General features: G+C 43.5%; 1 protein-coding gene across 1 annotated transcript in view; it reads right to left on the reverse strand.

The window, feature by feature from the left end:
• Positions 1-2166: 2166 nt before the first annotated feature.
• Positions 2167-25314, reverse strand: part of ACOXL (acyl-CoA oxidase like) — a 298517-nt gene continuing 275369 nt past the window's right edge. Inside the window, exon 19 of the mRNA XM_075267702.1 lies at positions 2167-2598. Coding sequence (XP_075123803.1) covers positions 2413-2598 — 186 coding nt within the window. The 3' untranslated portion in view covers positions 2167-2412. The remainder of the gene's footprint in view (positions 2599-25314) is intronic.

Here is a 25314-nt window from a genome sequence, read left to right on the forward strand (position 1 = left end):
AAATGGCATTGTTTCATGGCTGTTTCCTTCATTCCATCTTTTAGGATGTTTGCTTATATACTGGCAGCCTGATGTGACCACCAATGATCACGCAATATAATTGTGCGACTGGCAGCGACGTGTGGGAATTCAATCAGACACCTACGACTGCAGGTACGTGACCATGCACCCTGAGGCTCTATGTTGTGGGAACAAAAAAAAAAAATTGTTGCATATTTTGCTGCAGTTTCTTGAGCCAAAGCAAAAATGACGACAAAATGGAATGGGAAATACAGTCCTATGAAAAAGTTTGGACACCCCTATTAATCTTAATCATTTTTAGTTCTAAATATTTTGGTATTTGCAACAGCCATTTCAGTTTGATATATCTAATAACTGATGGACACAGTAATATTTCAGGATTGAAATGAGGTTTATTGTACTAACAGAAAATGTGCAATATGCATTAAACCAAAATTTGACCGGTGCAAAAGTATGGGCACCTCAACAGAAAAGTGACATTAATATTTAGTAGATCCTCCTTTTGCAAAGATAACAGCCTCTAGTCGCTTCCTGTAGCTTTTAATCAGTTCCTGGATCCTGGATAAAGGTATTTTGGACAAACAATTCAAGTTCAGTTAAGTTAGATGGTCGCCGAGCATGGACAGCCCGCTCTCAAATCATCCCACAGATGTTCAATGATATTCAGGTCTGGGGACTGGGATGGTCATTCCAGAACATTGTACTTGTTCCTCTGCATGAATGCCTGAGGATTTGGAGCGGTGTTTTGGATCATTGTCTTGCTGAAATATCCATCCCCGGCGTAACTTCAACTTCGTCACTGATTCTTGAACATTATTCTCAAGAATCTGCTGATACTGAGTGGAATCCATGCGATCCTCAACTTTAACAAGATTCCCGGTGCCAGCATTGGCTACACAGCCCCAAAGCATGATGGAACCTCCACCAAATTTTACAGTGAGTAGCAAGTGTTTTTCTTGGAATGCTGTTTCTTTTTGGACGCCATGCATAACGCCTTTTTTTATAACCAAACAACTCAATCTTTGTTTCCAAAATGAAGTTGGCTTCTCCAAATGTGCTTTTGCATACCTCAGGCAACTCTATTTGTGGCGTATGTGCAGAAACGGCTTCTTTCTCATCACTCTCCCATACAGCTTCTATTTGTGCAAAGTGCGCTGTATAGTTGACCGATGCACAGTGACACCATCTGCAGCAAGATGATGCTGCAGCTCTTTGGAGGTGGTCTGTGGATTGTCCTTGACTGTTCTCACCATTCTTCTTCTCTGCCTTTCTGATATTTTTCTTGGCCTGCCACTTCTGGGCTTAACAAGAACTGTCCCTGTGCTCTTCCATTTCCTTACTATGTTCCTCACAGTGGAAACTGACAGGTTAAATCTCTGAGACGTTTTGTATCCTTCCCCTGAACAACTATGTTGAACAATCTTTGTTTTCAGATCATTTGAGAGCGGGCTGTCCATGTTCGGCGACCATCAAACTTAACTGAACTTGAATTGTTTTGTAGAAAGAAATGGTCCAAAATACCTTCATCCAGGATCCAGGAACTGATTAAAAGCTACAGGAAGCGACTAGAGGCTGTTATCTTTGCAAAAGGAGGATCTACTAAATATTAATGTCACTTTTCTGTTGAGGTGCCCATATTTTTGCACCGGTAAAATTTTGGTTTAATGCATATTGCGCATTTTCTGTTAGTACAATAAACCTCATTTCAATCCTGAAATATTACTGTGTCCATCAGTTATTAGATATATCAAACTGAAATGGCTGCTGCAAACACCAAAATATTTAGAACAAAAAATGATTAAGATTAATAGGGGTGCCCAAACTTTTTCATAGGACTGTATATAGCAAGTTCTTATACTTCTACCTTCGTATTAATACGCTCCTGGCTTTGGCTCAAAAATGCAGCAAAATCTGCAACAAACAAAGCTGTGTTTCTGCAAAGTGGGGCCTCAGCCTTACGGACTGTTCTTTGTGTTACATCTGCGGTCATACAGTCAGGTAGACACATAAGTATGGCGTCCTTCATGTACTGAAAAAACTCAGACGTGCTCAGAAGGGAAGACTAGTGCGACACTCGTATCCTGTGTCATTGAACACTTCTTGTACTTATATTCCTAATAAATGAGACACATTCTAATATCAATGATTTTTCTCAATTCAGTTTATTATGAAAATGAATCTACTTTTAAATTACAAAAGTCGTTCTAGTTGTTCATTTATGTTCTCTTTGCTTTTCCTCAATATTAACAATTAAACGAGGATTGAGTGTTTATTATAAATGTAATTGGATAATTTCCTGCATTTTGAGAAAAGAAAGCATAGCATTTTCTCTGAGTCACTTCACTTTGTCATTTATACAACAGCACTGTGTCAACATCCGGCTGGGTGAGATTACAGCTTGGCACTGATTTTTCTTGGCACTATTTGGTCATCTTCTTTTGGCTGGGGGTAATAAGCCCACTGTGCTTTTGGATTAGGAATTCCAGCAATAGGTGCTTGGATGGTGTCACGTGGTATGTTAAAGGCAGAAACAATCTTCAGGGCATCATCTTTCACCAACCTGCACAGCTCCAGTAACTGTAAAAGACAAATACAATTACATGTGAGGCGTGATAAACTGGTATAGACTTACAATGACTCACATAGCTGCTTGTAAACACCACAGAAGACCCAGACATTACAGCAGATTCTGCTGTACAGTCAGTGCATGTTCAGATATATACTCGCTATTAATTCTTATGCTGTGCAGTAAAGTAAACCTCTTTAAATATAGTTTTTCAGTAAGTGCAAGGTTTACATTTTGCTAGGTAGGTTTTTTTTTTTTTAGTATGCCGTTAATAGCTTTATTGTGTTAACCTGCCCCCCTCCCAAAATGATCTCTGACACCATACCTGCAGTGGAATTTGAGGATGGCTGATCTCTATGATGAATGTTTATAAAACCATTATTTTCTGTAAAGTTGTACTCATACACATTAAGGTTACATCCTCACGTAGTGAGCCTCAGTCCAAATGCTCTGCGGGAAAAGTGTTTTTCACTCAAAATCACGCAGTTTTCCTCTGTGGACTTTCTGCTTCAATATGTCTATATGGAAAACGCCGGCATATTGTTTTTCTGCAATATGTGGATGGGTTAGCCAGAATCCTATCCACTTTGCAGGTAGTGTAAAATGCTGTCGTTTTTGCTGTGGCATTTCCTCCTCGGCAAGATTGCAGTGTTTACAATACATGGGGCTCTGGCTTAACAGGTCCAGTGTTAGAAGGGCACAAACCGGGCAAACGTCTGGAGCACCAGACTTACATTGTATTGACATGCTCCGCACACCAATACTGTTAAAGCCTAAGACAGAGAGCGGGGAGCTGTAAAATCCCTATCCTGCCCATAGAAAGTGATACACAAAATGTCCCTATGCAAGTGATGTGATTACATCACTGTATGGCACCACATCCCCCAAACCTATATCAGAACAAAGTAACAGGGAAAGGGGGATTGTGGTATCTGCTGTGTGTGAGAGCAGGGAGATGAGTCATCATCATCATCAGCAGCAGCCTGTGCAGAGTACACACAGGAGAGGGACAGTGCTCGATGAGACTTCCAGGTGCTCGCTGGAGGCTAATTAGCATATGAAAAAAATGGGCTCATTCAAAAACTACTGAGGCGATTTACATACAAAAGGTATGTGTGGAATAGCCTATGCAAGTATGTGCTTAGTTAAAAATGACTTTTCCCAATGATAGAGCCCCTTAACATCATGTCCCTGTATCTGAAACTGAACATCTTGTGTTCCCTCCATCTACTAACTGACCTAACTCTGGTATCTCCATTTCTGTCTGTAGCCTTACTATTACACTGAGGTGGCATGCCTGCTGTCTGGGGTTGTATTTGACTCAGATCTCACCTTTACCACACATATTCAAACACTTGCACACTCTCTAGAATTTGCCCTTTTCTTACTTTGTAAACATAAAAAACCTTCATTGTCGCCCTGATGCTCTCTTGTCTTCAATATTGCAATTTTCTTCTAATAAAAGTTACTCTGCACTCCATGCACTTAGTATCTGTATATTCACAGATACCGGCTGGTGACAGGCTTATACAGCTTCAGTCATATGACCTTTATTAACCTCACTTCTATTGTTTGATATATGTTAATTGTTTGACACATTGTAATGTGTCTGTTCATGTACTCTCTAATTTGTAAGGTGCTACAGAATATATTACCGCTATATAAAGTTACAGTATTATTATTAAACTAAAAAGAAACTCAATGTCACAACTGCTGCTTTGCCTACCAAATAACGAAATTCATAAAACTCATATATACATATATACATATAAATGGTACCAAAATCAACAGCTTATTTTATACAGTTCTGTCAATAGAAAAAGTTATGGGTGTCAGAATATGGCAATATATTTATTATTAAAACCTTTAAAAGTAGTAAAACATGAGATATATATATATATATATATATATATATATATATATATATATACACACACACACACACATATATATACACACACACATATATATAAAGAATGGGGAAGATTTGCTAATAAAAACGCACTATAACTTTGGCACACATTTAGTATTCCACATATTCCATCTCACTTGGCAAGGGGGCGTTTCGAACAAGAGGGCAATGACTGGGAACGAATGCTCCTAGGAAAATCTGTTCCTAATTATTGTCCTGCTTAGTCAGAATTTCTTAGGGGCCTAAGAATTCAGTACTTGAGAATATTGGGTTTTTACCAATTAGCTCTCTCCATAATGGGAACATTTTTAGCACTGCACATTAAAATAGACTTATTTCACTCTTTACCTGCTTTATAAACCATCTACTATGAAATACATACATAATATAAATTCAGAAGACAATGTAGAATGTTGTCTAGGTGATATTACTTGTGTCTAAATATATGTCATCTAAGTCCATGGTTATTTATTGCAAGTCTGTGTTATATTGAACCTTAAGGCCTTCCTGTGTTCTTTGGGAGATAATGATTAACTATAAGTGTCTTTTACAATGAAATATAACTGGTATGTTTTGTGTATATATAAAGGAGCCAACTGCGGCTGACGCTCAATGAGCACGTTCTGGAATTTAACTCACATTAAGGCAGAGTTTACATGGCGCATGTGTTTCTACATGCGCTTTTGTGGAAAACAACAAAGTGCAAACCCACCCAAAGACACTTATGATCAGAAAGGAAGATATTACACATAGCAAAACTCTCCAACCTCAAACTGATAATAAACACTGTGGATAACCACCAGCCTCATGATATGGAAAGAGTTAACATATTGCATACAAAGAGGAAACATTTGCACAATTTGCCATACTGACAGACATGAACACACATTTTGTCCCCTGATAAACAGACAGGGGTGTTAGTTAGTAATGATTAGTCATTGACCTTTCAGTCATACTTACATCTATAGTTTAAGAGAAATAAGATGCACAAGATGATTTGTAGCTTACATGAGAAACGTCACAATTGTCTAAAATTAACTGGAAGATTCTAAACGGCATCAGGGAAAGTCTGTATCATGGCCACCAATGCAGCACTGATGACTGCAACTCTATATCCTGTTCACAAATCAATTCCTGAAGCTAATATTAGAATGTAAAACTATGTATTAATGAGGTTGTCCAGTATAAAAAAAAAAAAAAAAAGATTTTTTAACATTAGGCCAAGAAAGGTTATTTAAAACAAACAAATAGAGATGAGCGAACACTAAAATGTTCGAGGTTCGAAATTCGATTCGAACAGCCGCTCAATGTTCGTGTGTTCGAACGGGTTTCGAACCCCATTATAGTCTATGGGGAACAGATACTCGTTAAGGGGGAAACCCAAATCCGTGTCTGGAGGGTCACCAAGTCCACTATGACACCCCAGGAAATGATGCCAACACCTCTGGAATGACACTGGGACAGCAGGGGAAGCATGCCTGGGGGCATCTAACACACCAAAGACCCTCTATTACCCCAACATCACTGCCTAACAACTACACACTTTCCACATTCAAAAAAACCTCTATCAAAGTGGGAAAATACCTGGAAACCTTCTTTACTCCCCAAATGGATGGACACAAACCCCAATTTAAGCTCAACAAACAGTAACAACCACCCCTTTAAATCACGTTCCCCATGACAACCACAAATGGAATAGGCAATGGGAATTCCAAAAGCCCTCACCCTTAACTGTCATTTTGAGTGTGTGTGTGTGTGTGTGTGTGTGTGTGTGTGTGTGTGTGTGTGTGTGTGTGATGTGGTAAGACCTTCCAAAATTCACTTTTCTAGCCCTTAACATGAGCCCTTCCAAACAAAGTTACATGACCTTAAGCTGAGCTACCAGCAGAGATTGAGGCCCTTGGCATGAGTAGAGCCTTGCACCAGCAGTGTTTTTGGCACTTAGGGTGAGTTGAGCCTTGTACCAGCGTGTGTCCCTTAACATCAGGCGGGCCCTAAGTTCTGCGCTTTGCACAAAAGTTCCACATTAACTAGGCTGAATGGTACAAAGATTAGTAGGCCCGAGAACCAGGAACAGGTCTTGCAATGGCTGTCGGATAACGCTTAAAGCACATTGTCCACCAGCCAGTCAGCCTCTACCTCCTCTTACCCAACAGTCTTGTCCTCCTTCCACCCAAAATTCCCAATCTTCTCAGAACAATAACCCCAACTGTCCCTGCTCCCCAGAGCTGTTCTCCCTTCCTTTGACTGTACCGCAACCTGCCCCTCCATTTCGCGATTCCACGGACCTAACAGACGAGTATCTGTGTCCAGATGCTCAAACACTACAGTCTCCTCCATTCCATCTCCGGTCGATTTGGTGGCGGATGACCAGCAACCCACCCTCATCGACGACGATGAGACGCAGTTGCTGTCAGGGCAGCCAGTTGACATGCGCATTGTGCAGGAGGAGGAGGCGAGACAGGAGTTGGAAGAGGAGGTGGTGGACGACGAGGACACCGACCCCACCTGGACAAGGCAGATGTCAAGCTGGGAAAGTAGTGTGGATGTTGAGGCAGGTGCAGCACCAAAAAGGGTAGCTAGAGGCAGAGACATGTCCAGAGGCAGAGGTCAGCTGCTTTGCCGAAGCCAGGCCAGACCCGGAATGTCCGAAGATGTTCCCTTTTGTACCCAGCCCAGAAAAACTCCCCCATCGAGGGCACGTTTCTTGAAGGTGTAGAGTTTTTTCAAGGAATGCGCCGAGGACAGATATAGTGTCGTCTACACAATTTGCCTCTCGAAATCGAGTAGGGGCCCTGAGAAGAGCAACCTGTCCACCACTTCAATGCACCGTCATTTGGAATCCAAGCAATGGAATCAGTGGCAGGCAGCAACGGCAGGACAAACGTCGCCCGCCGTTCATGCCACTGCCTCTGCTCACAGTGCTGGCGATGCACTCCAGAGGACGAGCCAGGACATCACTTCATCTGCCTCCGCCACTTTGTTGACTTCTCCCTCATCCTCCCCTGTTTCTGTCTTATCTCCTTCTCCTGCACCATCAAAGGCACCATCAGGCGCTTCTTTACAACAACCCACCATCTCTCAGACATTGGAGCGCCGGCAGAAATACACCGCTAACCACCCACCCACGCAAGCCTAGAACGCCAACATCGCTAAACTGCTGGCCCAGGAGAGGTTGGCGTTCCGGCTTGTTGAAACTCCCGCCTTCCCGGACCTGATGGCAACTGTGGCACCTCACTATGCCGTCCCTAGCTGTCTCAACTTCTCCCGGTGTGGCGTCCCCGCCTTGCACCAGCACGTGTCACTCAACATCAGGTGGGCCCTTAGTTCCGCGCTTTGCTGCAAGGTCCACTTGACCACCGACACTTGGACAAGCGCCTGTGGTCAGGGATGCTGCAGTGCTTATCTTTAATGACAGGCAGGGTGAATGTGGTGGAGTCTGTTCCCCGGGTGCAAACTGGGGTGGCCTATCTCCTCTCCCAGGCCAAAATTCATGGCAGGAGTAGACTGAAACCCTACGACGCTGCAACCTCCACCACAGCTACTAGCGGCAAACGCTAAAACACTGGTGTGGGGAGACGTCAGCAGGCGGTGCTGAAGCTCATCAGCTTGGGGGACAGACAGCACAGTGCCTCCGAGGTCAGGGATGCCATCCTGGCTGAGATGGCATTTTTTTTTCCCTGCTACACCTGGGGCCTGGCATTTTTACGCCTGTGATAATGGCTGGAACCTGGTAGCGGCTCTGGAGCTTGCCAGCCTCCAACACGTTCCATGTTTGGCCCACGTCTAACCTAGTGGTGCAAAGTTTTTTAAAAACATACCCAAATGTACCGAAGCTACTGTTGAAAATGCGGCGCTTGTGCGCCCACTTTTGCAAGTGCACAGGAGTCGCTGCTAGCCTAAAAACACTCTAGCAAGGCCTACATCTGTCCAAACACAGGCTGTTGTCCGTCATTCACACACGCTGAAACCCTACAATACCATATCTTGAGCAGGGTGTGTGAGCTGCACAGACCTTTGATGGAGTTCCATCTACAAAACCCAAGGGTTCCTCAAAGTCAGCAACCAAAGTTTCTGCACCATGAGTTTCCAGGGGTGGCAGAGTTATGGCTAGGGGAAGAGGCATGGATAGGGATGATGTCTAGGGGCAAAAGCAGTGTGGATGTGGAGGCAAGCTAAGCAGGAAAAACTGGGGGTACAAGCTAAGGCATGGACTGGGGTGATGTCTAGGGGCAAAAGCAGTGTGGATGTGGAGGCAAGCTAAGCAGGAAAAACTGGGGATACAAGCTAAGGCATGGACTGGGGTGATGTCTAGGGGCAAAAGCAGTGTGGATGTGGAGGCAAGCTAAGCAGGAAAAACTGGGGGTACAAGCTAAGGCATGGACTGGGGTGATGTCTAGGGGCAAAAGCAGTGTGGATGTGGAGGCAAGCTAAGCAGGAAAAACTGGGGGTACAAGCTAAGGCATGGACTGGGGTGATGTCTAGGGGCAAAAGCAGTGTGGATGTGGAGGCAAGCTAAGCAGGAAAAACTGGGGGTACAAGCTAAGGCATGGACTGGGGTGATGTCTAGGGGCAAAAGCAGTGTGGATGTGGAGGCAAGCTAAGCAGGAAAAACTGGGGGTACAAGCTAAGGCATGGACTGGGGTGATGTCTAGGGGCAAAAGCAGTGTGGATGTGGAGGCAAGCTAAGCAGGAAAAACTGGGGGTACAAGCTAAGGCATGGACTGGGGTGATGTCTAGGGGCAAAAGCAGTGTGGATGTGGAGGCAAGCAAAGCAGGGAAAATGGTGGCTAGAGGCAAAGGGATGTCCATAGGCAGCAAGGGCAAAGATGCAAAACTCTCCCGTTTCAAGAATTTTCCTGACTTGTTTCCCCACAAAACATTCCTGGGAGGAGGGCTGAAACACCACCCTCCTCCTCCTCCGCTGTTAGATTTACCCCAGCTACGAGCTGAAAACGCTGCAACACTGGTGTGGGGAGACGTCAGCAGGCTGGGCTGAAGCTCATCAGCTTGGGAGACGGACAGCACACTGCCTCTGAGGTCAGGGATGCCATCCTGGATGAGATGGCAATTTGTTTATCCCCGCTGCCCCTGGGGCCAGGTTTTTTAGCTTGTTGGAGGGCTCTGGAGCTTGCCAGCCTCCAACACGTTCCATGCCTGGCCCACATGTTCAATGTAGTGGTGCAATGATTTTTAAAAACATACCCCAAATTAGCTGAGCTAAGGGTGAAAGTGCGGCACTTGGACACCCACTTTCCCAAGTCTACAGTACCTGGAGCTAGCCGCAATACACTCCAGCAAGGCCTACATCTGCCTGAAGCACCTACTGTTGTGCGAGGTCACCACACGCTCTAACCCTAGATACCGTATGTTCAGCAGGGTGTGTGAGCAGCAGAGACCTTTGATGGAGTACCAGCTACAAAACCCAAGGGTTCCTCAGAGTCAGCTCCCTCACTTTCTGCACCATGAGTTTCCATGGGTGGCAGACTTATGGCTAGAGGCACAGGCATGGATAGGGGTGATGTGTAGGGGCAAAAGCAGTGTGGATGTGGAGGCAAGCTAAGCAGCAAAAACTGGGGGTACAAGCAGCCGGTGACATCATCACTGACAAGCACAGCTGTCTGTCAGCTGACAGGCTGACTTTCACCAAAATGAACAGACAATGGATAGACTCATCATATACATGTCAGTTACATGACAAATTTAGTGCAATTTGCAAGTCCAAGATGGTTTGGAGATCTGCGGAGAGGAATCTCACCACCTCTTGCGGGTGCCATCATTTGGAAGGCAAGCCCTGGGCTCAGTGGGTGAGAACAAGCGCAGGATAATCGTCGTTTGGCCTGGCGGCCACTGCCTCTTCCACTGTTGACAGGGCTGGCGCTGCAGTCCAGACCAGGAGCCAGGACACCTCCACATCTGCCTCTGACACTTTGGGGAGTTCACCCTTATCCTCACCTTTTCCTGCCATTTCTCCTTTTGCCCGCGCCATCATGCGCCTCTTCCCAGCAACTCCCCATCTCCCAAGCCTTTCATTTCATGCTAAAGTACAGCGCAACCCACCCACATGCCCAAGGCTTCAACGGCCTCATCTCAAGAAATCTGGCCCAGGAGATGTTGGAATCCCGGCTGGGGGACACTCTGCCCTTTTTGGGCAGAGTGTCTACTGCGCCACCGCACTGTGCCGTCCACACCAGCACTTTCCCCCAAACATGAGGCGGTCCCTAAATTCAGCGCTTAGCCCTAAAGTTCCATGTGACCAGTTACGAATGGACAAGTGCATGCGGACAGGGACGCTACCTTTCAATTTGGGCACAGTGGTTGAATGTAGTTGAGGCGTGGACCGGGTCGCAAAATGTGGTGGCCTGACTTGTCTCCCCACACAACATTCCTGGGAGGAGGGCTGAAACACCACCCTCCTCCGCTGTTAAATTGACCCCAGCTACGAGCTGGAAACGCTGCAACACTGGTGTGGGGAGACGTCAGCGGGCCGTGCTGAAGCTCATCAGCTTGGGGGCCAGACAGCACACTGCCTACAAAGTGAGTCATGCCATCCTCGATGAGACGGCAATGTGGTTTTTGCCACTGCACCTGGGCCCAGGCATGTTGTCATGTGTGATAATGGCCGTAACCTGGGATTGGCTCTGTAGCTTGGCAGCCTGCAACATATTCCATGCCTGGGCCACGTTTTTAACTCATTGCTGCTAATCTTTTGAAAAAGGTACCCCAATGTTCCTGAGCTACTGGTGAAAGTGTGGCGCTTGTGCGGATAGTTTTTAAAGTGTATAGTTGCCGCTGCTAGCCTCTATGCACTCCTACAACGCCTGTACCTGCTGGAACAACGGCTGTTGTGCGACGTCTCCACACTGCTGGCACTAAACATATCATGTGTTGAGCAGAGTGTGTGAGCAGCACAGACCTTTGATGTAGTTCCAACTCCAAAACCCTCGGGTTCGTCAAAGTCAACTCCCTCAGTTGCTCAACCATGAGTGGCCATGGGTGGCAGACTTATGTGAAATCCCATCCCATCCATTGCACTGGACACGAAACATTAGCATGCGCTCAGCACAACTTCGGATATGGCAGATGCGTTAAGCAGGGTGCAGGGTACAACACAGACCAGGCCCGAGCACCAGGAACAGGTGTTAGAAATACTGCAGCATCTGCCATTTCCTTCCAATTTTGGGGTTTTGGACCCGCCACCGACTTGTCTGGACCTAAGTGGGGATCATGAGACACAGTTGCCATCAAGGCAAGCTGTGGTCATGTGCGGTTTGCAGTAAGGGGGCAGTGCGCAATTGGAAGAGGAGTTGGTGGATGACGAGGCCACCGACCCCACATGGACAGGGGTGATGTCTAGGGGCTAAAGCAGTGTAGATGTAGAGGGAAGCTAAATCAACAAAAAACCTGGGTAGAAGCAAAGGCATAAACTGGGGTGATGTTTAGGGGTGAAAGCAGAGTAGATGTGGAGGGAAGCTAAGCAGCAAAAACAGTGGGTAGAAGCAAAGGCATGCAAAACTCTACCCTGTTGGAAGACTTATTCCTAGGTCTGGAACACGTTAATGGCCCCCCTGGACAAATTACTGCCACTCAGGGGCCTAGTGTCACCAGGAGGGACAAGTATAGGCGCATGTTGTGGGAATACCTGGCCGACACCAGCTCTGTCCTCTCCGATCCCTCTGTGCTCTACAGCCTAAACTTATTTTCTCATCTTTTTTTCTGAACTGCACATCTCTTGCCTGCTTCCTTTGGGATCTTAGAAATGGTGGTCCACTTCCACAGATGGTAACTTCAATAGACAGTGTAACGGGAGTAGCTGAGGGATCGCTGTCTTAACCACTTTTTGGCACAAAATTAACTTCCAAAGCCAAATATGGTGCAAGTATATGATGCAAGGACACCTACACACCTATCTCTGACACATTGGGGAGTTCACCCTCATGCGCCCTTTTGGCCTGCACCATCATGCGCCTCTTCCCAGCCACTCCACATTTCCCAAGCTTTTCATTGCAGGCAGAAGTACAATACAACCCACCCCCATGCCCAAGCCTGTAACAGCCTCATCGATAAACTGCTGGCCCTGGAGATGTTGGTGTTTGTTTATGCTTCTGGAGACCCAGGCCTTCCGTCAGCAGATGGCAGCTGGGGCACCTCCCTATGCTGGGCCTAGCCGTTACTACTTCTCTTGGTGTGCTGTCTCTGCCTTGCGCCTGCATGTGTCCCATAACATCAGTCGGGCCCAGAGCTCTGCGCTTTGCTGCAAGGTCCACTTGACCACCGACACATGGACAAGCGCCTGTGGTCAGGGATGCTGCAGTGCTTATCTTTAATGACAGGCAGGGTGAATGTGGTGGAGTCTGTTCCCCGGGTGCAAACTGGGGTGGCCTATCTCCTCTCCCAGGCCAAAATTCATGGCAGGAGTAGACTGAAACCCTACGAAGCTGCAACCTCCACCCCAGCTACTAGCGGAAAACACTGTAACACTGGCATGGGGAGATGTCAGTAGGCCGTGCTGAAACTGATCAGCTTGGGGGACAGACAGCACAGTGCCTCCGAGGTCAGGGATGCCATCCTGGCTGAGATGGCATTTTTTTTTCCCTGCTACACCTGGGGCCTGGCATTTTTGCGCCTGTGATAATGGCTGGAACCTGGTAGCAGATCTGGAGCTTGCCAGACTCAAACACGGTCCACGCATGGCCCACGTTTTCCAACTTGTTGGTGCCATGTTTCTTTGAAACCTACACCATTGTGCCTGATATACAGGTCAAAGTGGGGCCATTTTCGTAAGTGAGAACTAGCCTCTGCTAGGCAGAAAACATTCAGAGCACACTCCTCTCATCTTCGCACCGTTGGCTGGCGGAGGAAGACGAGGGGGTTGGAGTGGCATCTGATGTCCCTATCCCACACGAGGCTAGAGGGTGCACTTCAGTGCATCCCATTGCTTCACCACAAATGGTGTGAAGGGGAGTGGAAAATGGAGGAAATGGAGAGTGACCCTTACAGTTGGGGCCAGCAAAGGCATGCCAAGTAACACACTGGCACACATGGCTGACTTCATCTTGGGTTGCTTTTCAACACATATTTCACATCATGAAGAACAAATAATACTGGATTTTTTCAAGCCTCGAACCCCGGTCTAGGTCTAATGTCTGTTCCTTTCTTATATTAGGGGAGAGGGAAAAAAAATTACTTCAGTGATACGTTTAGCGTACATAGACTGACTATTAATGTGTATCCCACTTAGTGTTGTTAGGGTTACACACCGTCACAACCTGGCTAAAGCTTCTATAGCTGTTAATAAAGTCAACATAACTTTACGGTATCCAAAAAGACAGCTGGTACCGACAGAGAGCAAGACAAATGTCACCCAAAGCTGTGAGCTCTGAACACCCACAGTGACTTTGGCGTCATCATCATTATAAGGGAGCGGGTGGTAATAAATAACTTGGCAGTGCCTAAAACCCAAAAAGCTTATACAACTATATTTACATTAAGATACACAAATGAAACTTTTCAGTAGCATGTCATGAGACAAGCTGATAAGCTCTTCCTTTGTGCAGTGCTATTTGAAAGTTAAACGCTGCCTTTATTTTAATTCTGGAGAAGGTGCAGACATTAGATTTAGAACATGTTGTCTTCATTGTCCAAATCCTCTATATAGGTAACGTGTTTTTCGGGCCGAGCTGTCTGGGAACGAGCTGGTGCAGCACTGACAACCTGGGTGAATATGGCAAGAGCCTGAGATGTAGGGTGAATGAATCCCCAAATTATTTGTGGAATTCCCAGTGAGACAATGGCACTGTATACCAGTATTAAAAATTGTGGGTGCACATAACCCCCATATATTCTTTGAATTCCCAGTGAGACAATGGCACTGTATACCAGTATTAAAAATTGTGGGTGCACATAACCCCCATATATTCTTTGAATTCCCAGTGAGACAATGGCACTGTATACCAGTAGTAAAAATTGTGGGTGCACATAACCCCCATATATTCTTTGAATTCCCAGTCAGACAATGGCACTGTATACCAGTATTAAAAATTGTGGGTGCACATAACCCCCATATATTCTTTGAATTCCCAGTGAGACAATGGAACTGTATAGCAGTATTAAAAATTGTGGGTGCACGTAACCCCCATATATTCTTTGAATTCCCAGTCAGACAATGGCACTGTATACCAGTATTAAAAATTGTGGGTGCACATAACCCCCATATATTCTTTGAATTCCCAGTGAGACAATGGCACTGTATAGCAGTAGCAAAAATTGTGGGTGCACGTCACCCCAATATATTCTTTGAATTCCCAGTCAGACAATGGCACTGTATACCAGTAGTAAAAATTGTGGGTGCACATAACCCCCATATATTCTTTGAATTCCCAGTCAGACAATGGCACTGTATACCAGTATTAAAAATTGTGGGTGCACATAACCCCCATATATTCTTTGAATTCCCAGTGAGACAATGGAACTGTATAGCAGTAGCAAAAATTGTGGGTGCACGTAACCCCCATATATTCTTTGAATTCCCAGTCAGACAATGGCACTATATACCAGTATTAAAAATTGTGGGTGCACATAACCCCCATATATTCTTTGAATTCCCAGTCAGACAATGGCACTGTATACCAGTAGTAAAAATTGTGGGTGCACATAACCCCAATATATTCTTTGAATTCCCAGTCAGACAATGGCACTGTATACCAGTATTAAAAATTGTGGGTGCACATAACCCCCATATATTCTTTGAATTCCCAGTGAGACAATGGAACTGTATAGCAGTAGCAAAAATTGTGGGTGCACGTAACCCCCATATATTCTTTGAATTCCCAGTCAGACAATGGCACTATATACCAGTATTAAAAATTGTGGGTGCACATAACCCCAATATATTCTTTGAATTCCCAATCAGACAATGGCACTGTATACCAGTATTAAAAATTGTGGGTGCACATAACCCCCATATATTCTTTGAATTCCCAGTCAGACAATGGCACTGTATACCAGTATTAAAAATTGTGGGTGCACATAACCCCCATATATTCTTTGAATTCCCAGTCAGACAATGGCACTATATACCAGTATTAAAAATTGTGGGTGCACATAACCCCCATATATTCTTTGAATTCCCAGTCAGACAATGGCACTGTATACCAGTATTAAAAATTGTGGGTGCACGTAACCCCCATATATTCTTTGAATTCCCAGTCAGACAATGGCACTATATACCAGTATTAAAAATTGTGGGTGCACATAACCCCCATATATTCTTTGAATTCCCAGTCAGACAATGGCACTGTATACCAGTAGTAAAAATTGTGGGTGCACATAACCCCAATATATTCTTTGAATTCCCAGTCAGACAATGGCACTGTATACCAGTATTAAAAATTGTGGGTGCACATAACCCCCATATATTCTTTGAATTCCCAGTGAGACAATGGAACTGTATAGCAGTATTAAAAATTGTGGGTGCACGTAACCCCCATATATTCTTTGAATTCCCAGTCAGACAATGGCACTATATACCAGTATTAAAAATTGTGGGTGCACATAACCCCCATATATTCTTTGAATTCCCAGTCAGACAATGGCACTGTATACCAGTATTAAAAATTGTGGGTGCACATAACCCCCATATATTCTTTGAATTCCCAGTGAGACAATGGCACTGTATAGCAGTAGCAAAAATTGTGGGTGCACGTCACCCCAATATATTCTTTGAATTCCCAGTCAGACAATGGCACTGTATACCAGTAGTAAAAATTGTGGGTGCACATAACCCCCATATATTCTTTGAATTCCCAGTCAGACAATGGCACTGTATACCAGTATTAAAAATTGTGGGTGCACATAACCCCCATATATTCTTTGAATTCCCAGTGAGACAATGGAACTGTATAGCAGTAGCAAAAATTGTGGGTGCACGTAACCCCCATATATTCTTTGAATTCCCAGTCAGACAATGGCACTATATACCAGTATTAAAAATTGTGGGTGCACATAACCCCCATATATTCTTTGAATTCCCAGTGAGACAATGGAACTGTATAGCAGTAGCAAAAATTGTGGGTGCACGTAACCCCCATATATTCTTTGAATTCCCAGTCAGACAATGGCACTATATACCAGTATTAAAAATTGTGGGTGCACATAACCCCCATATATTCTTTGAATTCCCAGTCAGACAATGGCACTGTATACCAGTAGTAAAAATTGTGGGTGCACATAACCCCAATATATTCTTTGAATTCCCAGTCAGACAATGGCACTGTATACCAGTATTAAAAATTGTGGGTGCACATAACCCCCATATATTCTTTGAATTCCCAGTCAGACAATGGCACTGTATACCAGTATTAGAAATTGTGGGTGCACATAACCCCCATATATTCTTTGAATTCCCAGTCAGACAATGGCACTATATACCAGTATTAAAAATTGTGGGTGCACATAACCCCCATATATTCTTTGAATTCCCAGTCAGACAATGGCACTGTATACCAGTATTAAAAATTGTGGGTGCACGTAACCCCCATATATTCTTTGAATTCCCAGTCAGACAATGGCACTATATACCAGTATTAAAAATTGTGGGTGCACATAACCCCCATATATTCTTTGAATTCCCAGTCAGACAATGGCACTGTATACCAGTAGTAAAAATTGTGGGTGCACATAACCCCAATATATTCTTTGAATTCCCAGTCAGACAATGGCACTGTATACCAGTATTAAAAATTGTGGGTGCACATAACCCCCATATATTCTTTGAATTCCCAGTGAGACAATGGAACTGTATAGCAGTATTAAAAATTGTGGGTGCACGTAACCCCCATATATTCTTTGAATTCCCAGTCAGACAATGGCACTATATACCAGTATTAAAAATTGTGGGTGCACATAACCCCCATATATTCTTTGAATTCCCAGTCAGACAATGGCACTGTATACCAGTATTAAAAATTGTGGGTGCACATAACCCCCATATATTCTTTGAATTCCCAGTGAGACAATGGAACTGTATAGCAGTAGCAAAAATTGTGGGTGCACGTAACCCCCATATATTCTTTGAATTCCCAGTCAGACAATGGCACTATATACCAGTATTAAAAATTGTGGGTGCACATAACCCCCATATATTCTTTGAATTCCCAGTCAGACAATGGCACTGTATACCAGTAGTAAAAATTGTGGGTGCACATAACCCCAATATATTCTTTGAATTCCCAGTGAGACAATGGAACTGTATAGCAGTAGCAAAAATTGTGGGTGCACGTAACCCCCATATATTCTTTGAATTCCCAGTCAGACAATGGCACTATATACCAGTATTAAAAATTGTGGGTGCACATAACCCCAATATATTCTTTGAATTCCCAGTCAGACAATGGCACTGTATACCAGTATTAAAAATTGTGGGTGCACATAACCCCCATATATTCTTTGAATTCCCAGTCAGACAATGGCACTGTATACCAGTATTAAAAATTGTGGGTGCACATAACCCCCATATATTCTTTGAATTCCCAGTCAGACAATGGCACTATATACCAGTATTAAAAATTGTGGGTGCACATAACCCCCATATATTCTTTGAATTCCCAGTCAGACAATGGCACTGTATACCAGTAGTAAAAATTGTGGGTGCACATAACCCCAATATATTCTTTGAATTCCCAGTCAGACAATGGCACTGTATACCAGTATTAAAAATTGTGGGTGCACATAACCCCCATATATTCTTTGAATTCCCAGTGAGACAATGGAACTGTATAGCAGTATTAAAAATTGTGGGTGCACGTAACCCCCATATATTCTTTGAATTCCCAGTCAGACAATGGCACTATATACCAGTATTAAAAATTGTGGGTGCACATAACCCCCATATATTCTTTGAATTCCCAATCAGACAATGGCACTGTATACCAGTAGTAAAAATTGTGGGTGCACATAACCCCAATATATTCTTTGAATTCCCAGTCAGACAATGGCACTGTATACCAGTATTAAAAATTGTGGGTGCACATAACCCCCATATATTCTTTGAATTCCCAGTCAGACAATGGCACTGTATACCAGTATTAAAAATTGTGGGTGCACATAACCCCCATATATTCTTTGAATTCCCAGTCAGACAATGGCACTATATACCAGTATTAAAAATTGTGGGTGCACATAACCCCCATATATTCTTTGAATTCCCAGTCAGACAATGGCACTGTATACCAGTATTAAAAATTGTGGGTGCACATAACCCCCATATATTCTTTGAATTCCCAGTGAGACAATGGAACTGTATAGCAGTAGCAAAAATTGTGGGTGCACGTAACCCCCATATATTCTTTGAATTCCCAGTCAGACAATGGCACTATATACCAGTATTAAAAATTGTGGGTGCACATAACCCCCATATATTCTTTGAATTCCCAGTCAGACAATGGCACTGTATACCAGTAGTAAAAATTGTGGGTGCACATAACCCCAATATATTCTTTGAATTCCCAGTCAGACAATGGCACTGTATACCAGTATTAAAAATTGTGGGTGCACATAACCCCCATATATTCTTTGAATTCCCAGTGAGACAATGGAACTGTATAGCAGTATTAAAAATTGTGGGTGCACGTAACCCCCATATATTCTTTGAATTCCCAGTCAGACAATGGCACTGTATACCAGTATTAAAAATTGTGGGTGCACATAACCCCCATATATTCTTTGAATTCCCAGTGAGACAATGGCACTGTATAGCAGTAGCAAAAATTGTGGGTGCACGTCACCCCAATATATTCTTTGAATTTCCAGTCAGACAATGGCACTGTATACCAGTAGTAAAAATTGTGGGTGCACATAACCCCCATATATTCTTTGAATTCCCAGTCAGACAATGGCACTGTATACCAGTATTAAAAATTGTGGGTGCACATAACCCCCATATATTCTTTGAATTCCCAGTGAGACAATGGAACTGTATAGCAGTATTAAAAATTGTGGGTGCACGTAACCCCCATATATTCTTTGAATTCCCAGTCAGACAATGGCACTGTATACCAGTATTAAAAATTGTGGGTGCACATAACCCCCATATATTCTTTGAATTCCCAGTGAGACAATGGCACTGTATAGCAGTAGCAAAAATTGTGGGTGCACGTCACCCCAATATATTCTTTGAATTCCCAGTCAGACAATGGCACTGTATACCAGTAGTAAAAATTGTGGGTGCACATAACCCCCATATATTCTTTGAATTCCCAGTCAGACAATGGCACTGTATACCAGTATTAAAAATTGTGGGTGCACATAACCCCCATATATTCTTTGAATTCCCAGTGAGACAATGGAACTGTATAGCAGTAGCAAAAATTGTGGGTGCACGTAACCCCCATATATTCTTTGAATTCCCAGTCAGACAATGGCACTATATACCAGTATTAAAAATTGTGGGTGCACATAACCCCCATATATTCTTTGAATTCCCAGTCAGACAATGGCACTGTATACCAGTATTAAAAATTGTGGGTGCACATAACCCCCATATATTCTTTGAATTCCCAGTGAGACAATGGAACTGTATAGCAGTAGCAAAAATTGTGGGTGCACGTAACCCCCATATATTCTTTGAATTCCCAGTCAGACAATGGCACTGTATACCAGTAGTAAAAATTGTGGGTGCACATAACCCCAATATATTCTTTGAATTCCCAGTCAGACAATGGCACTGTATACCAGTATTAAAAATTGTGGGTGCACATAACCCCCATATATTCTTTGAATTCCCAGTCAGACAATGGCACTGTATACCAGTATTAAAAATTGTGGGTGCACATAACCCCCATATATTCTTTGAATTCCCAGTCAGACAATGGCACTATATACCAGTATTAAAAATTGTGGGTGCACATAACCCCCATATATTCTTTGAATTCCCAGTCAGACAATGGCACTGTATACCAGTATTAAAAATTGTGGGTGCACATAACCCCCATATATTCTTTGAATTCCCAGTGAGACAATGGAACTGTATAGCAGTAGCAAAAATTGTGGGTGCACGTAACCCCCATATATTCTTTGAATTCCCAGTCAGACAATGGCACTATATACCAGTATTAAAAATTGTGGGTGCACATAACCCCCATATATTCTTTGAATTCCCAGTCAGACAATGGCACTGTATACCAGTAGTAAAAATTGTGGGTGCACATAACCCCAATATATTCTTTGAATTCCCAGTCAGACAATGGCACTGTATACCAGTATTAAAAATTGTGGGTGCACATAACCCCCATATATTCTTTGAATTCCCAGTGAGACAATGGAACTGTATAGCAGTATTAAAAATTGTGGGTGCACGTAACCCCCATATATTCTTTGAATTCCCAGTCAGACAATGGCACTGTATACCAGTATTAAAAATTGTGGGTGCACATAACCCCCATATATTCTTTGAATTCCCAGTGAGACAATGGCACTGTATAGCAGTAGCAAAAATTGTGGGTGCACGTCACCCCAATATATTCTTTGAATTCCCAGTCAGACAATGGCACTGTATACCAGTAGTAAAAATTGTGGGTGCACATAACCCCCATATATTCTTTGAATTCCCAGTCAGACAATGGCACTGTATACCAGTATTAAAAATTGTGGGTGCACATAACCCCCATATATTCTTTGAATTCCCAGTGAGACAATGGAACTGTATAGCAGTATTAAAAATTGTGGGTGCACGTAACCCCCATATATTCTTTGAATTCCCAGTCAGACAATGGCACTGTATACCAGTATTAAAAATTGTGGGTGCACATAACCCCCATATATTCTTTGAATTCCCAGTGAGACAATGGCACTGTATAGCAGTAGCAAAAATTGTGGGTGCACGTCACCCCAATATATTCTTTGAATTCCCAGTAAGACAATGGCACTGTATACCAGTAGTAAAAATTGTGGGTGCACATAACCCCCATATATTCTTTGAATTCCCAGTCAGACAATGGCACTGTATACCAGTATTAAAAATTGTGGGTGCACATAACCCCCATATATTCTTTGAATTCCCAGTGAGACAATGGAACTGTATAGCAGTAGCAAAAATTGTGGGTGCACGTAACCCCCATATATTCTTTGAATTCCCAGTCAGACAATGGCACTATATACCAGTATTAAAAATTGTGGGTGCACATAACCCCCATATATTCTTTGAATTCCCAGTCAGACAATGGCACTGTATACCAGTATTAAAAATTGTGGGTGCACATAACCCCCATATATTCTTTGAATTCCCAGTGAGACAATGGAACTGTATAGCAGTAGCAAAAATTGTGGGTGCACGTAACCCCCATATATTCTTTGAATTCCCAGTCAGACAATGGCACTATATACCAGTATTAAAAATTGTGGGTGCACATAACCCCCATATATTCTTTGAATTCCCAGTCAGACAATGGCACTGTATACCAGTAGTAAAAATTGTGGGTGCACATAACCCCAATATATTCTTTGAATTCCCAGTCAGACAATGGCACTGTATACCAGTATTAAAAATTGTGGGTGCACATAACCCCCATATATTCTTTGAATTCCCAGTCAGACAATGGCACTGTATACCAGTATTAAAAATTGTGGGTGCACATAACCCCCATATATTCTTTGAATTCCCAGTCAGACAATGGCACTGTATACCAGTATTAAAAATTGTGGGTGCACATAACCCCCATATATTCTTTGAATTCCCAGTCAGACAATGGCACTATATACCAGTAGTAAAAATTGTGGGTGCACATAACCCCAATATATTCTTTGAATTCCCAGTGAGACAATGGCACTGTATACCAGTATTAAAAATTGTGGGTGCACATAACCCCCATATATTCTTTGAATTCCCAGTGAGACAATGGCACTGTATAGCAGTAGCAAAAATTGTGGGTGCACGTCACCCCAATATATTCTTTGAATTCCCAGTAAGACAATGGCACTGTATACCAGTAGTAAAAATTGTGGGTGCACATAACCCCCATATATTCTTTGAATTCCCAGTCAGACAATGGCACTGTATACCAGTATTAAAAATTGTGGGTGCACATAACCCCCATATATTCTTTGAATTCCCAGTGAGACAATGGAACTGTATAGCAGTAGCAAAAATTGTGGGTGCACGTAACCCCCATATATTCTTTGAATTCCCAGTCAGACAATGGCACTATATACCAGTATTAAAAATTGTGGGTGCACATAACCCCCATATATTCTTTGAATTCCCAGTCAGACAATGGCACTGTATACCAGTATTAAAAATTGTGGGTGCACATAACCCCCATATATTCTTTGAATTCCCAGTGAGACAATGGAACTGTATAGCAGTAGCAAAAATTGTGGGTGCACGTAACCCCCATATATTCTTTGAATTCCCAGTCAGACAATGGCACTATATACCAGTATTAAAAATTGTGGGTGCACATAACCCCCATATATTCTTTGAATTCCCAGTCAGACAATGGCACTGTATACCAGTAGTAAAAATTGTGGGTGCACATAACCCCAATATATTCTTTGAATTCCCAGTCAGACAATGGCACTGTATACCAGTATTAAAAATTGTGGGTGCACATAACCCCCATATATTCTTTGAATTCCCAGTCAGACAATGGCACTGTATACCAGTATTAAAAATTGTGGGTGCACATAACCCCCATATATTCTTTGAATTCCCAGTCAGACAATGGCACTGTATACCAGTATTAAAAATTGTGGGTGCACATAACCCCCATATATTCTTTGAATTCCCAGTCAGACAATGGCACTATATACCAGTAGTAAAAATTGTGGGTGCACATAACCCCAATATATTCTTTGAATTCCCAGTGAGACAATGGCACTGTATACCAGTATTAAAAATTGTGGGTGCACATAACCCCCATATATTCTTTGAATTCCCAGTCAGACAATGGCACTGTATACCAGTATTAAAAATTGTGGGTGCACATAACCCCCATATATTCTTTGAATTCCCAGTGAGACAATGGAACTGTATAGCAGTATTAAAAATTGTGGGTGCACGTAACCCCCATATATTCTTTGAATTCCCAGTCAGACAATGGCACTGTATACCAGTATTAAAAATTGTGGGTGCACGTAACCCCCATATATTCTTTGAATTCCCAGTCAGACAATGGCACTGTATACCAGTATTAAAAATTGTGGGTGCACGTAACCCCCATATATTCTTTGAATTCCCAGTGAGACAATGGCACTGTATAGCAGTAGCAAAAATTGTGGGTGCACGTCACCCCAATATATTCTTTGAATTCCCAGTCAGACAATGGCACTATATACCAGTAGCAAAAATTGTGGGTGTATATAGCCCCAATTCTATTGCTAGGGGACTTGCAGGGTATTTCTGAGGTGAAGGTGGGGGGGCACACCGTTGGAACGGGGATTTGGGGTGTATATATGGGGTATACGGGAATACACTGTCAGTGTGTTCCATTCAGGATCCTGGGAAAGCTGGGTTGCGGCGATTGAGCCCGTCAGTGCCACGTTACACTGACAAGCTTCTCCCTGGAATTGAAGTTATATGTAAGCCCAATATATTCTTTGAATTCCCAGTGAGACAATGGCACTATATGGCAGTAGCAAAAATAGTGGGTGTATATAGCCCCAATCCTATTGCTAGGGGACTTGCAGGGTATTTCTGGGGTGAAGGTGGGGGGGCACACCGTTGGAACGGGTATCGGGGGTATATATCGGGTATACGGGAATACACTGACAGTGTATTTCATTCAGGATCCTGGGAAAGCTGGGTTGCGGCGATTGAGCCCGTCAGTGCCACGTTACACTGACAAGCTTCTCCCTGGAATTTAGCTCTTATAAGAGCTGTTGGTTGTCTTCTCCTTCCTATCCTAGCCTGTCCCTGCCTACCCAGAATCTAACCCCTAGCTAACTGGACGGAAACCTCCGTCCTCGGTGAATTGCAAGCTCAGAATGACGCGAAGCTGGGCGGCGCTGTTCTTTTAAATTAGAGGTCACATGTTTTCGGCAGCCAATGGGTTTTGCCTACTTTTTTCAACGTCACCGGTGTCGTAGTTCCTGTCCCACCTACCCTGTGCTGTTATTGGAGCAAAAAAGGTGCCAGGGAAGGTGGGAGGGGAATCGAGTAATGGCGCACTTTACCACGCGGTGTTCGATTCGATTCGAACATGCCGAACAGCCTAATATCCGATCGAACATGAGTTCGATAGAACACTGTTCGCTCATCTCTACAAACAAACAAACAAACCATACTTACCTGTCTTTCGTTCTCCACTATCTAGTTTTGCTGGAAATCCCTTCTGCATTGTGACATTCTGTGTCCTTTCCCTTAGGACGCTGATTGGTCACGTGCGGGGGTGGGGGAGAATCCAGTCAGTCAGTGCAGTGCATACAGTGCACCAGCATTCAGTCGCGGCATTCCACTCCGGATTAGGCCCAAATGAATGGGCCTAGTTGGGAGGGAATGTTGCAAGGCGGACATCCTGAAGAAAGGGCATGTTGCTTCTTTTCTCTGTGAGCGGGAACAAATTCAAGAAAAAGGAACCCATTGAATTCAATGGGAGGCAGTTTTTTTAGCCAGATTTTGATGCGTATTCCATGTCAAAATCAAGACCAAAAAACTCCCGTGTGAACCCAGCCTAAATGAGCTGTTACCAGGGAATTCCATACACATTTGTATTGCCAGTATGAGGAGCTTTAGCCTTTGCAAAAGGGTTAATGGTCACTTCATATTGCTGTATCTCTGTTTTCATACAAACTAGAAAATTCAACAGCAGACTCTGCCTCCCAT

Source organism: Leptodactylus fuscus, chromosome 3, assembly GCF_031893055.1.
Source record: "Leptodactylus fuscus isolate aLepFus1 chromosome 3, aLepFus1.hap2, whole genome shotgun sequence".
In the NCBI taxonomy this organism is placed as follows: Eukaryota; Metazoa; Chordata; class Amphibia; order Anura; family Leptodactylidae; genus Leptodactylus; species Leptodactylus fuscus.